We start from the raw sequence: 14,179 nt of genomic DNA, 5'->3' as shown, positions 1-14,179 counted from the left end.
TCCCTCTCCCTCTCTCTCTCTGTCCCCCCCCCCCCTCCATTCTCTTTCTCCATCCCCCCCCCCCCGCCCCTCAGTGCTGAACCTGACCCTGATCGATCTGCCGGGCATCACCAAGGTGCCGGTGGGGGACCAGCCGGTCGACATTGAGTACCAGATTCGGGACATGATCATGCAGTTCATCTGCCGCGAGAACTGCCTCATCCTGGCCGTCACTCCGGCCAACACGGACCTGGCCAACTCGGACGCGCTGAAGCTGGCCAAGGACGTGGACCCCCAGGGTGAGGCGCCGTGGAGGGGGAGGGTGTGAGGGGAGGGTGCGTCTGTGTATCCGAGTGTCCTCTCGCTGACCTCTGACCTCTGACCCCAGGCCAGCGCACTATCGGCGTGATCACAAAGCTGGACCTGATGGACGAAGGCACCGACGCCCGGGACGTCCTGGAGAACAAACTGCTGCCCCTGAGGAGAGGTGCGCCCCCCCCCCCCCCCCCCCCGATACACACACAGACACTACACAATAAACACACACGCACACACACACACACACACACACACACACACAAAGCTCAGCTTGTGTCCCCCGCCCCCCCAGGCTACATCGGGGTGGTGAACCGCAGTCAGAAGGACATCGAGGGGAAGAAGGACATTAAGGCAGCGATGGCGGCCGAGAGGAAGTTCTTCCTGTCGCACCCGTCCTACAGACACATGGCCGACACCATGGGCACCCCCCACCTGCAGAGGGTGCTGAACCAGGTCCGGCAGCGGGAGGCCAGGGCGAGGGAGGGGTGTGTGTGAGTGTGTGTGCGTGTGCGTGTGGAGTGTGTGTGTGCATGTAGCATGTACGTGTGCTTGTGCGTGTAGTGTGTCCATGTGCATGTAGTGTGTGCGTGTGCGTGTGTGCATTTCCTGCTGCTCATTGTGTCTCTCTCTTCTAACCTCTCTATCCATCTCCATCTCCCTCACCCTCTCTGTCCTTCCCTCTTTCTCTCTCCCCTGTCCCTCTTCCTCTCCCTCACCCACTTTCTTTTTCTCTCCCTCTCTCCCTCACCCTCTGTCAATCCCTCTCTCTCCCTCTACTTTCCACCTCCCCCTATCTGTTTACCTCTCCCTCTCTCCCCCCCTCTCTCCCTCTGTCCGTTTCCCTTTCCCTCTCTCCCTCTCCCCCTCTCTCTTTCCCTCTCTCTCTCCCTCTCTCCCGGTAGCAACTGACGAACCACATCCGGGACACCCTGCCGGCGTTCCGCAGTAAGCTGCAGGCCCAGCTGCTGTCTCTGGACAAGGAGGCTGAGGAGTACAAACACTTCCGCCCCGATGACCCGTCCCGCAAGACCAAGGCCCTGCTGCAGTGAGTGGGCCTGGGGAGAGGGGGAGGGAGAGGAGAGAGGGAGAGGGAGAGACAGGGAAGGAGAGGGAGAGAGAGAGCGAGAGAACGAGAGAGCGAGAGAGAGAGGAGAGAGGGAGGAAGAGAGGTGGCGAGACGGGGAGGGGACGGGGGTGTCATCAGTGAGGGTTGCGTGGGTCTTACAGGACATCTGTGTGTGTGTGTGTGTGTGCTGCAGGATGGTGCAGCAGTTCTCTGTGGATTTCGAGAAGCGCATCGAGGGCTCAGGGGACCAGGTGGACACGGTGGAGCTGTCCGGCGGCGCCAAGATCAACCGCATCTTCCACGAGCGATTCCCCTTCGAGCTGGTCAAGGTGCGCCGGACACCGGCTCTTTGTGTCTCTGTACCTGCCTGTGTGTCTCTGTTCCTCTGTGTGTGTGTGTCTGTGTGTGTGTGTGTGTGTGTGTGTGTGTGCGCGCCCTGTCTGTGTCTCTCTGTGTTTATATATTTCGATGTCTCTGCTGTCTCTCTTTCTCTTCATCCCTCTTTCCTGTCTCTCTGCCACCCTCCTTCCGGCCACAGATGGAGTTTGATGAGAAGGAGCTGCGCAGGGAGATCAGCTATGCCATCAAGAACATCCACGGCATCAGGTGAGCAGCTCTCACACTGACTCTATCTGTGTCTCTGTCAGTCTACCTCTCTCTGTCTCTCTCTCTCACTCCCCCTCTCTCTCTGTGTCCCTCTCTCTGTCTCTGACACTGAGTCTCCCTCTTGTGTGTGTGCAGGACGGGGCTGTTCACTCCTGACATGGCGTTCGAGGCGATAGTGAAGAAGCAGATAGTGAAGCTGAAGGAGCCGTGTCTGAAGTGCGTGGACATGGTGATCCAGGAGCTGATCAACACCGTGCGCCAGTGCACCATCAAGGTACCGCCCGCCCCCTGCCCCGGGGCCCCCCCCCTCCCGAGACAGACATTGTGTGATACGCTGCGTGTGTGTGTGTGAGTGTGCAAATGTGTGTGTGTGTCAGTGTGTCAGTGTGTCAGTGTGTCAGTGTGTCAGTGTGTGCGTGTGTGCGTGTGCGTGTGTGTGCGTGTGCGTGTGTGCGTGTGTGCGTGTGTGTGTGTGTGTGTGTGCGTGTGTGCGTGTGTGCGTGTGTGTTTGTGCTGACCAGGCTGTTGTGTGTGTCTGTAGCTGGGGACATTCCCACGGCTGCGAGAGGAGACGGAGAGAATCGTCACCACACACATCCGGGACCGAGAGAGCCGGGCAAAGGACCAGGTACACACACTCACTGACTCACACACACTGACACAAATACACTAATACACACACTCACATGCTCACATTAACACAAGTACACTCCTTCCCTCCCTCTCTTGCTCTCTGTCCCTTTCTCCCTCTCCCTCTCTCCCTCTCTCTGCAGGTGTTGCTGCTAATTGAGGTCCAGCTCTCCTACATCAACACTAATCACGAGGATTTCATCGGCTTCGCCAAGTGAGTGCGGAGAGTGGGGGGGGCGTAGTGCATCTCGGTCCTGTATGGCCCATGACATCACTGTATCAGCCGTGACATCACTGAATCGGCTGTGACATCACTGAATCGGCCGTGACATCATTTTATTGTCCGTGATGTCATTGTATCGGCTGTGACATCACTGCATCAGCCGTGACATCATTGTATCACATGTCCAGCCAGAAAAGCATCTCTGAATCTGAATCTGAGAGAGAGATATTGTCTGTATGTTTTATTTAATTTTATTAACCTTATTGCCCTTTTTTAAATGTATTTATTTATTACTTTTATAATTGTGTTTATTTATTTATTGTTGCTCTGTATCTGTAATTGCTTTGGCAACACCTGTGTAAACTAGTGAGAGAAATATCAATCAGAAAGCAGTTTAACAGTGTGTCTGTCTCTTTCTAACCCCCCTGTCTGTCTCTCTCCCTCTCTTTGTCTGTCCATCTCACTGTCTCCTCTCCCTCTATTCCTTTCTGTCTCTCTCTCCCTCTCTGTCTCAATGTCTCTCTCTCCCTCTCTGTCCATCTGTCTCTCTCCCTCTGTCTGTCTCACTGTCTCTCTCCCTCTTTCTGACTCCTCTGCCTCTATTCCCCACCGTCTCTTTCGCTCCCTCTCTCATCTCTCTCTGTCCTGCAGCGCACAGCAGAGAAGCAACCAGATGAGCAAGAAGAGTTCTGCTGGAAACCAGGTGAGAGCCTCCAAACACAGCCTTCAGCCTTTTTCTGTCCGTCTTTTCTCTCTTGCCCCCCCCCCTCCTCCGTCTTCCTCCTCCTGCTGTCTCCGTTCTGATGTCAGTGCCGGGCTGTTTAATCACTGTAGTGCCTCTGGGGGTCCGGAGACAGACACTGGGGCCCCACAGGGAAGTGCAAGAACCTGCTCACTGCGCTAACTCTCACCCCGACCCGCCTGTCCATGATCTCGCGTGTTTATTGATGTGTTACTGTATGTGTTTCTTTATTTACTCCTGATTTAAGTCAGTGTTTTGTGTTGATTCGTGTCGTTTGCTTATTGAGTTATTGAATGGCGCCGCCAGTGTTTTGCAGCCGACATTAACTGCCCTCCTGTATTGCGTGTGCTGCCGTTCATTGTCGTTGTCATTATTTAATACATTTATTTTTGTATTGTCTCCTTTGTTATGTCGCCCTGCTTCCTGCTCAGTCTCACCCCCCTGCCCTGCTGCCCTCCTGCCCCTCTGTCTCACCCCCTGCCTCCCCTCCCGGCCTGAATGCCCCCCAATCTGCCCCACTTATTAAACCTTGCTCCTGCTTGCCCCTGTCTGAGACCCTGAGCAGCACGGCCCCACAGCCGGCCCTGCGGGGGGCCTGGTGAGTACCTTAGTGGTTGGGGGGCGGGTGTTGGGGTGGTGGGGGGTAATTGAAGGTCACATGATCACCGTGTCGGTGGTCCACAGCTGGGGTCCGGGAGGACATCAGTGTCTCGGGGTTGGTCGGCCTCTCTGAGCCGCCGCAACCTTACAGAGCACAGTGTCCAGTGTTAAACAGTGTCCACAGTGTTGTTTATCTGTCGTAGATGTCTGTCTGTCTGTCCATCAATCAGTCTGTCAAACGATGCCTTCTTTATTGACTGGTGTGTTGAAGCCGCACAGACTCAGGGCAGTGCTGTGTCATACGAGCCCCTGGAGAGATGCAGTGTCCGGGTGTCTCCAGGTGTCTCCAGGTGTCTCCAGTGTCTGACATCCTGTTTTGTCGTGTTCCCTCTGCTACTGTTTCAGGGTGCAGCTCCTCCACCGTCCAGCCAAATTGTACGAGCCCAGTTTCTGTAAGCTTTACTGCAGCCTTCATACAGCTGTGTGTCTGTGGGGCTGGCTGAGCTCTAACACTGCGGTCAGCCCCCCCCCACTGCCTCCCTGTCTGGAGCTGCACCCACACCCACTCCTAATCACACCCACTCACACACTCACGCACACTCACACAATCACAAACTCTCACTGTCACTCACACTCACACTCTCACACACACACACTGCCACTCACACACTCTTCCACTCACACTCTCTCACATCCACTGCCACACCCCCACACTCTCACACACACTGTCACTCTCGCTCTGCCTCAGAGAGAGGCAGCCACGCTGACACTGTGTGTGTCACATTATACTCACTCTAATCCCGGCTCTGAAAGGGATATGGCCACCGTAGCACAGAACCCAAACCAACCCAAACCGGCGAACGACCCTCCTCACCGCACAACGCAGGGTTCCCGCACCTGTTTTGACACCCCTTGTAGCTCGTGCAGTTTTTCACGTTCTGGAGCTCCAGGTTGGTGTGGGCCGACCCACAGAACTGCCAGAGCCAATTAGAACTGAGTGTGAAAACGTGCACGAGAGATGCAAGATACGCAAACAGAGCGAGGGAGGAGATGGAGATATTGCAGTGCAGTTTATTAATTTATTGCGGTACTTGTTTGTGTAGGTGGCCATAAATCCTGCGAGAGACACCGAGGACCGCGGCGGCCCGTCCTGCCCTGGGCCGGGTCAGGTTTGGGGCCGCGGTGCACGGACTCACTCTGTCCCTGCACTGCGGCTCCAGGCCTGTTGGTCCCACACTAACCCCCCCGCGCTCGTCCCCCATGCGTAGCAGCTGAGCAGCCTGCCTCCGGAGACACAACCCGGGTGTGAAAACACCTCGACAGGATGCCCTGGATTTGCCATGGTTTGCCAGTGGTTCCCTATGGGTTCACCGGGCCTTGTGTGCTATACTGTGCCGGGCCCATGGAGAGCCCCGGGGGACCTACACTGCACAGGCAGCACTGTGTTAAAAGGGCAGAAATGCTGTGGTAAGGAGACCGAAGCAGGCACGCCACAAGGGGGCTCTGCAGAGCCAGGTTTGGGTTTGTCCTGGTCACACATACGTGCCCACTGCTGTATCGGGGGTCTGGGCGTGTGTGGGCTTCCCCCGGCCCCACAGCCAGCGGACCACCCGCAGGGGAAGTGCCTCTCCGTTTATAATAGTAACAACAATAAATAAATAAATAAAGAGATTGAATATCTGGTGACGGGGTGGTGCAGCACATGCAGACCCGACCCCTGACCCCTAACCCCTGAACTGTAAACAGATGAGTGACGACCTGGCTGACCATGCTGCCGACAGGAGGGGGGGGGCGAGCGCAGCTGCCTTTCCTCAACCACTAATCCACACAGCCTGGAGCCAGCGAGAGAGGGGGAGGGAGAAGGAGAGAGCAGGGAGGGAAGTTCCTGAGGATGGGGGGTCAGAGGGTTTGAGAGAGAGAGAGAGAGACAGAGAGAGAGGCTGGACAGGGTGTGTGTGTGTGTGAGAGAGAGGCTGCAGAATGAGGGGAGGGAAGTGAGATGCAAGTGTGTGGTTCTGTGTGTGGTTATAGGGGCTGTAGGGACAGTGTGTCAGGTATATTGGGGTGCAGTGTAGCAGTGCTGTGTGTGGTTATAGGGGCTGTAGAGACAGTGTGTCAGGTATAATGGGGCACAGTGCAGTGTATTCCAGTGTTGTCAGTCAGGCTGCAGTGCTCAGCGCAGGGTCTGGGGACGGGTGTGTTTCCTTCAGAGGTGACTCATCTCCCCAAGCCTGTACTAACGTGACGTGTGTGAGTGAGAGAGAGAGAGAGAGAGAGAGAGTGTGTGAATGTGGGGGTGGGGGGGTAGATGTAGGTGACGTACATTCAGTGTAAAATCACAAATCACCATCTTCACTGCAACAACAAGAGCAAGAGTGTCTGTAAGCCTGGACTGGACCCTGATGGCGTCTGCAGTGGGAGTTGTGTGTTGTTTGCAGAGAGTGACAATGGAGGGGCGGGGGGGCTCAGTACTACTCCATCTCTAACGTTACCCATCATACACACTCACTCACTCACTCTCTCACTCTTTCACTCACTCCTTCGCTCCCTTGATCAGCCGAAAGCCGCCCTGTTCTCCGGCCTCTGCCTGTTTCTGTTTTGAGTTTTATTGTTTAGTTGTTTTGGACGTCTGACCCCGTCACTGCAGGGCGTGGGGGTCAGGATCTCATCCAATTAAAAAGCAGTGTGGGCGGGGGGGCACAAGTGGGCTGTTACTACCCCCCCACAGGAGGCAGACGGGGCAGGAGCGGTTAAGGGTCGCGGGGGGGCGGCGCGGCTGCCTGGGGGAGCTGGGGTCTCTGGTGGGCTTCACCTGTAGGGTCTTAACAGCAGCAGCAATTTCACCCGGCCACTGACTGTGACCCTCTCCCCTCACTCAGCCCGTGCCTGCACCATCCCCGGTCTCACTCATCGCCCTCCCTGTCCTCTCCCCTCCGGCCCCGGGCCCCTGGGTGCAGGGGTGAGGTGGGCCTGGGAGCCGGGGGGTGGGGTTGCACATGCATTCCCCTCTCCGCTCACTGACCCCTGTGACCTCTCCCCCCCCCCCCTCCGCAGGTCATCCGGAAGGGCTGGCTGACCATCAACAACATCAGCATCATCAAGGGCGGCGCCAAGGAGTACTGGTTCGTGCTGACGGCCGAGAGCCTGTCCTGGTTCAAGGACGACGAGGTCAGAGACGTGTCTGTCTGTCTCACTCCCCCTGTGTCTGTCCGTCTCTCTCTCCCTCGGTGTCCATCTCAACCCCGCCCCCAGTGTCTGTCTCTCCCTCTGTGTCCATCTCACTCTCCCCCCAGTGTCTGTCTCTCTGTCTCTCCCTCTGTGTCCATCTCACTCTCCCCCCAGTGTCTGTCTCTGTCTGTCTCTCCCCCACTGTTTCGGTCTCTTTTCTCCTCCTATGTCTCACTCTCTATCTCCCTCTCGAATTCAAAATCAAAAGCAAATTCAAATAAAATAAAAATAACAACTTTTATTGGCATGACTCCAATGTACACCAGTATTGACAAAGCATTGACAGACAGATCCAGTGCTCTCTCTCTCTCACTGCACACAGGAGGGCCACACACTGCACACAGCAGGCGCTACATACTGCACACAGCAGGGCCCACACACTGCACATTGCCCCTTCACTTGCCCCACTTTATTCCACGTTGACCCCTGACCTTCCCGGCCAGGGGCATGTGTCCGTCCGGCCGGCGGGCTGCCGTCTGTCTGCCTGTCTGTGCCTGCTGTACAGGTGCAGGAAGTTCTGCACAGCAAGTGTAGACAGGCAGACACACGACAACTCCCTCAGCCAATCACAGGGCTGGATCCTCGCTGACGTTGTGGGGTGGGCGGGGCCATCCGGGGGGGAGGCGGGGCCTTGCCGTGTTCTGTTCTAGTGGACGCTGTTACACACATGACACAAACACATGTACACACGGTGCATACATTCGTACAGGGGCCACAGTCCTGCCCCAGACCACACTCCATCTCCTCCCTCTCTCCTGCCCTCCCTTTCTCCCTCTCTCTCCACTCCACGCCTGCCTCCTGCTCTTCCCTCCTTTCTGCTTCCTGTCTGTCATTCCCTCCATCCCTCTATCCCACTTTCTCCAATACCCCCCCCCCCCCTCTCTCTCTCTCTCTCCCTTGCTCGGGGGCCTGCTGTGTTTCTGGGGATGGTGTCCTACCCCCACTCCCCCCTCCACCACCCCCACACCCTAGGAGCGTCTCGTATATCGCCTCCCTCCGCCCCTCTCCCCCCTCTCTCTCCGCTGGGAATTCAGGCATTTGGATCAGTTCACTCTGACACAGCTGGAACCACACCAAGCAAAACCCACTCACTCCCCCACTCCACTCACACCCCCACAACACACACTCCCCCACTCCCCAGTCCCGACATCACTCAGACTACTGTGCCTCCCCCTTTAATACACAGATGCTCACACCAACACGCGCACGCACAGAGACACACCAAACACACATACCAGCACAGACACACACACACCAGCACACACACACAGGTTGACAGAGTGCCCATTGGCTGGAAGAGAGGCTGCTCTGTCACAGGCAGCACTGACGAGTAGCCATGTGAATCAATCGCACTCATCACATGACATGAGAATAGCCTGGCTTCACACACACACACACACACTGTTCAGATGGGGGACTAGAGAGCCTAGTCCATTCAGTGCCCAGGGACAGTGCCCCCCTGTCTGCAACACATTGTCCCTGTCCACTCTGCCCTGCACCCAGCTCCCCTCCGCCGGTCCCCCACTCCCTCTTCCTCTCTCGCCCTCTCTCGCCCTCTCTCGTCCTCTCTCTCTCTCTCTCTCTCTCTTTCTCTTGTTGACAGTCTCTGTACATTCCTGGCTGGAAAGCTACAAGTCTGTGTCCAAACCCCCGGCTTCCAAGAACCTCCGCTGTGAAGAGGAGTCCCAGATTACACGGCTCTTTCCACATTTCCGCCCCCAGACAGCCCTCACCCCCCCAGTCCTCCCCTCTCCCTGCCTGCAGACTCCCAGCACAACACACTCACAACACGCACAAACCGCGCTCTGTCCCTGTCCTTCTCACTGTCCCCCCTCTCTCTCTGTCCCTGTCCTTCTCACTGTCCCCCCCCCTCTCTGTCCCTGTCCTTCTCACTGTCTCTATCTCTCTGTCTGTTGGTGTTCTGTGGTTTGCTCCAGAGCTGTCTGCCCTGCACTGCGTCCCTCCCCTGCTCACCTCAGGAGCCCCAGTCAATGCTGTCTGTTTGTCCCTGTGCGTGCGTATGTCCATACACACTCTGACCCCTAGCAATAACACTGTGGGTCAGCGGGTCAAAGGTCACAAACTGCCCAACACCATCAAATGCCATCTGCACAATCCCCCCACCCCAATCACACACGCACACCCTGTCCAGCTTATAGTGACATCCCTGTCTGATGCGCAGTGAACACCCCCTGCCTTCCCAGACTCCTCCCTCCAGCCCTGCCCCCACAAACACAGCATAGCGTGTAGCTTGTAGCTTAAAGCGTGTAGCGTGTCCACACACTGCACAGCTGAGCAGCACCAGAAACAAACACACACAGCACACACAATTAAACAACTGCGTGTCTCCACGCAGGTCAGAGCACCCACCCCCTCTGTGTTGGAGACACAGCTTCTGTATCAAACTGCCATTGTGCAAAACCGGGCCATGCCACACTGTGCTAGACTGTCACACTGTCACCCTGCACGGCATGCTGGGATTCCCCACAGAGAGGGAGAGGGAGAGGGAGGGAGACAGTGATAGGTGACTCACTCCCTGCACAGGGCCCACACACTGAGTGCACTGTCCCGTGTCTGGCTGCTCACACCAGCACTGCCCTACACTGCCCCGCACTGCCCTGCCCCACTCTGCCCTGCCCCGCACTGCCGCACTGCTCTGCCTTACCTTGCCCTGCCACACTCTGCCCATCACTACGGCCGCTCTGGCCTTACCCTGTGGCTGGAGGCGGGCCACTGTCCCCTCACAGCCTGCAGGACCTGTGGACAGAGAGAGAGAGAGAGAGAGACACGGGGCTGGGGGGGCATTACAAGAACAACAATCATAAAGCAACGGGATCTCTCCCATGTGCGTGTGCGTGTGCGGCTCTCCCATGCACAGTCTAACCAATGTGCAGACTACTGTACACCAGTATCATCCTGAACAGGTAGTCTGAACACTGGGACGACGGAGCAGGACTCTGCACTCTTCTGCTTCTTCTCTTTCTTCTCTCTCCCTCTCTATCTCTCACTCACTCTGTCTCCGGCCGTCGTCTCGGAGGGGGAGGGGGAGTACAGTCCAGGGTCCAGGACAGTCAGGCTCTTCACGTCTCCCTGTAGTGTCCCAAGAGAAAGAGAGAGACTCCCCCTCCCTCTCTTCCCCCCCACCCTCCCTCTCTTTTCCCTCCCCTCCACATCCCTTTCTTCTTCCCCCCCCCCTTTGAACCCGTTAGTCTCCGTGTCCCTATGTCGTCTGTCCTCACCCTGTCCCGTCCTGTGCCGTCCAGAGCTGTCCGGCTTTGTGCGAGTCTCTCTCTCCGTCCCTCTCGGTCACTCTGCCTCTTCCTCCGTCCCTCTGCCTCTCTCCCTCCGTCTCTCTGCCTCTCCCTCCCTCTCTCTTCATCACCCTCAGTCGCTCTGCCTCTCCGGGCTGCGGCCGGCGGGCCAGTGTGCGATATCCAGTCTTGACGTGGCACACTCGCCGAGACGACTGGGGGATCTGGCAGAGCGTTTAGGAAAGGGATATAAAAAAAAAGTAGGGAGAGAGAGAGGGAGGGACTGAGGGGCCATATATGGACTGATGTGACCCTTGGGGAAAGACTTGGAGAGGTCTGGAGTCTCTCTCTCTCTCTCTCTTTCTTTCGCCCTCCATCTCTCCGTCTCCCGGCATCTGTATTTTTATCTTCGTTAGTTTACTTACTTTACTGTGTCTCCCTTCTTCATTTCTCCATTTCTCTCCCTCACTCTCCTGTCTCCCGCTCTCTCTCGCACCGCCACTCGCTTTTCTCCCTCTGCTGTGTCTCTCTACCCCTTCCCCCTGCCTCCCTCTCTCTCTCTCGCTCTGTCTCTCCGGGCTGTAAAGCGGTACCAGATGTGGCAGTGCGGAGCCAGGCCGTCATTTCATCTCGTTTTTTTTTTTTTTTCCTCTCTCTCGCTCTCTAACTAGAAACTTGGGCAGGAAGTGGGCCCCTCTGGAATGGAAAGAAAAAAAAAAAAAAAATGTGGAGGAAAGAAAGTGCAAAGAGAGAGAGGGAGAGGAAGAGGGAGAGGGGGACGGGGATTTATAGAGGAGTGTGGAGGGCTTGTGTTGGATACGTTGTGTCTGACAGGGCCCGAGGGACGGGTCAGGACAGTGGACTCTGGGTGGGACAGTGTGTGGCTGTTTGTGTAGGACAGTGTGTGGGTGTGTGTTTGGCCCTGTGTGTGAGTGTTTGGGACAGTGGGTGTAGGGGTGTGTGCGCGTGTGCATGTGTGTGCATGTGTGCGTGTGTGCGTGTGTGTGTGCGCATGTGTGTGCATGTGTGCGTGTGTGTGTGCATGTGTGAGTGTGTGAGTGTCGTTGGATGGGGTGCTGTACTGTCCTGATTCACACCCCCCCCTCTCACTTTCAATTCCTCACTCCATCTCTCTCCCTCAGTGTGTCTGCTCCCTCTCTCTCTCGCTCTCTCTCTCTCTCTCCCTCAGGTCTCTGCTCTCTCCCTCTCTCTCTCTCAATTCAATTTCAGTTCAGTTTGCTTTATTGGCATGTCAATAGTATATTGGTATTGCCAAAGCATTACAGAAATTACAAAAAATATATAAACAGAAAATGCATATAAATACCCCCTTCACCCTCTCTCTCTCTCATCCCTCTTTTTCTATTTGAAACTGTTTTCTGTTTCTTTTCTCGATTCTTTCACACACACCCTCCCGCCTCCCGTCTTCCCTCTCTTTCTCTCCCTGTGTCGTTCTCTTCAGCCCCCTCTTCTTGGTGTAACTCTAGCCGTTTCCTGAGGCTGAAGCCCCTCTGAAAGGAGAGGGGGAGCTGGGTGGAGGAGAGGAGAGGGGGATGGGGGTAGGAGAGGGATTTTTTTCTTTTTTTTTCTCTTTTTGAGAAATGTTCAGTTTGAGCCTCAGTAATGACTTCCACATGTGGGCCCTCTCGTGTCCTCCCTCTCCCTCTCTTCTCTCCCTCTCCTTCACCACTCTTTCCCTCCCTTTCTCTGTGTATTCTCTCTCTCTCTCTCTCTGTCCTGTCTTTCTACTCACACTTACAACACACTCCTCAGTCTGAAATGGGAAAATCTGCCTGAGCCCATCTTAAATTAGCACGTCAGATAAAATCAGGACTGGTCTGATGGCTACATTAGAAAATTAAATTCAGTGATGGAAAGAACATAAGAACATAAGAACATGATTCGTGTCCAATCGAGAGGAGCCCATTCGCCCCATTGTGCTCGTTTGGTGTCCATTAATAACTAAGTGATCAAGGATCCTATCCAGTCTGTTGTTGAATGATCCCAAATTGTCTCTTCAGCCACATCGCTGGGGAGTTTGTTCAGATCGTGACGCCTCTCTGTGTGAAGAAGTGTCTCCTGTTTTCTGTCTTGAATGCCTTGAAGCCCAATTTCCATTTGTGTCCCGGGTGCGTGTGTCCCTGCTGATCTGGAAAAGCTCCTCTGGTTTGATGTGGTCGATGCCTTTCATGATTTTGAAGACTTGGATCAAGTCCCCACGTAGTCTCCTCTGTTCCAGGGTGAAAAGGTTCAGGTCCTCAGTCTCTCAGTAGGACTTTCCCTTCAGACCTGGAATAAGTCTGGTTGCTCTCCTCTGAACTGCCTCTAGAGCAGCGATATCTTTCTTGAAGTGTGGAGCCCAGAACTGTCCACAGTATCCAGATGAGCTCTAACTAGTGCATTGTACAGTCTGAACATCACTGCCCTTGTTCTCAATTCTACACTTTTGACAATATACCCTAGCATCCTGTTTGCCTTTTTTATTGCTTCCCCACACTGTTTGGATGGAGAAAGTGAGGAGTCCACATAGACTCCTAGGTCTTTCTCATGCGTTACTTCATCTAGTTCTGTTCCTCCCATAGTGTCATTATAGTGGACATTTGTGTTACCTGCACTTGTCCACATTGAATTTCATCTGCCAGTTGCATGTTCAAAGAACTCTAATAAATTTGTAAGACATGATCTGCCTCGTCTAAACCCATGTTGACTGTCACCAAGAATATGTTTTTCATTGAGATGCTCCTCTATTTTCTGTCTAATCATTTTTTCCAACATTTTACAAGTGATGCAGGTGAGACTGATTGGTCTGTAATTTCCTGGCTCAGTTCTTGTGGATAGGTATGACATTCGTAGTTATCCAATCAGTTGGCACATCCCGTTCTAAGTGTCAAAACACTCCATCTCTCTCTTCCTCCCTCTCCATTCATTGCGCTTAAATTGCGCTCAAATTGTCTCTGACTGTCCTGATCACTGTGTCTCCCCAGGAGAAGGAGAAGAAGTACATGCTGCCCCTGGACAATCTGAAGGTGCGTGATGTGGAGAAGGGCTTCATGTCCAGCAAGTACATCTTCGCCCTCTTCAACACGGAGCAGAGGTGAGCCACACACACGCACACACACACACTGCACACGCACACACACACACACACAATGCACGCATGACCTGAGCTGCAGCCCAGTATCACATGCACACACACACACGACCCCATATGACTCACTCACACCCCGCTGGACACACATGCGCACGCACTCACACAGATACACACCCCTGTGGGTGTGCGGTCGGGGGGGTGGTGCGGTGCAGTCAGTCAGCGCTGGGTCCGGCGGGGGGGTGCTGGCCGGCGCGCTGCGTGTGGGGGGGCGCAGCTCGTCTGTAATCAGAGCCGCCCGGCGCTGCGGAGGGACTCGATCACCAAATACCTACGGCTGCATAATGAACAGCCTAATGAAGTCCAGACCCGCAGAGACAGAGACAAGACTGCGCTCGTTAGGAAAGAATTTCCACAGCGACCGCAAACGAGAGAGGGAGGGAGGGAG

At 55.2% G+C, this 14,179-nt stretch overlaps 1 protein-coding gene across 1 annotated transcript in view; it reads left to right on the top strand.

The window, feature by feature from the left end:
* The window catches only part of dnm3a (dynamin 3a), a 29,355-nt gene that overhangs the window by 9,240 nt on the left and 5,936 nt on the right, over positions 1-14,179 (top strand). The window contains exons 5-16 of the mRNA XM_066691891.1: positions 75-278; positions 368-466; positions 590-750; positions 1,200-1,342; positions 1,557-1,692; positions 1,902-1,969; positions 2,105-2,243; positions 2,511-2,597; positions 2,743-2,813; positions 3,474-3,525; positions 7,219-7,332; positions 13,628-13,737. Coding sequence (XP_066547988.1) covers positions 75-278; positions 368-466; positions 590-750; positions 1,200-1,342; positions 1,557-1,692; positions 1,902-1,969; positions 2,105-2,243; positions 2,511-2,597; positions 2,743-2,813; positions 3,474-3,525; positions 7,219-7,332; positions 13,628-13,737 — 1,384 coding nt within the window. The remainder of the gene's footprint in view (positions 1-74; positions 279-367; positions 467-589; positions 751-1,199; positions 1,343-1,556; positions 1,693-1,901; positions 1,970-2,104; positions 2,244-2,510; positions 2,598-2,742; positions 2,814-3,473; positions 3,526-7,218; positions 7,333-13,627; positions 13,738-14,179) is intronic.

This window comes from Amia ocellicauda, chromosome 19 (genome assembly GCF_036373705.1).
Source record: "Amia ocellicauda isolate fAmiCal2 chromosome 19, fAmiCal2.hap1, whole genome shotgun sequence".
Classification (NCBI taxonomy): Eukaryota; Metazoa; Chordata; class Actinopteri; order Amiiformes; family Amiidae; genus Amia; species Amia ocellicauda.
Note: the sequence above shows the minus strand (reverse complement) of the source record. Positions and strands in the feature narration are given on the sequence as shown.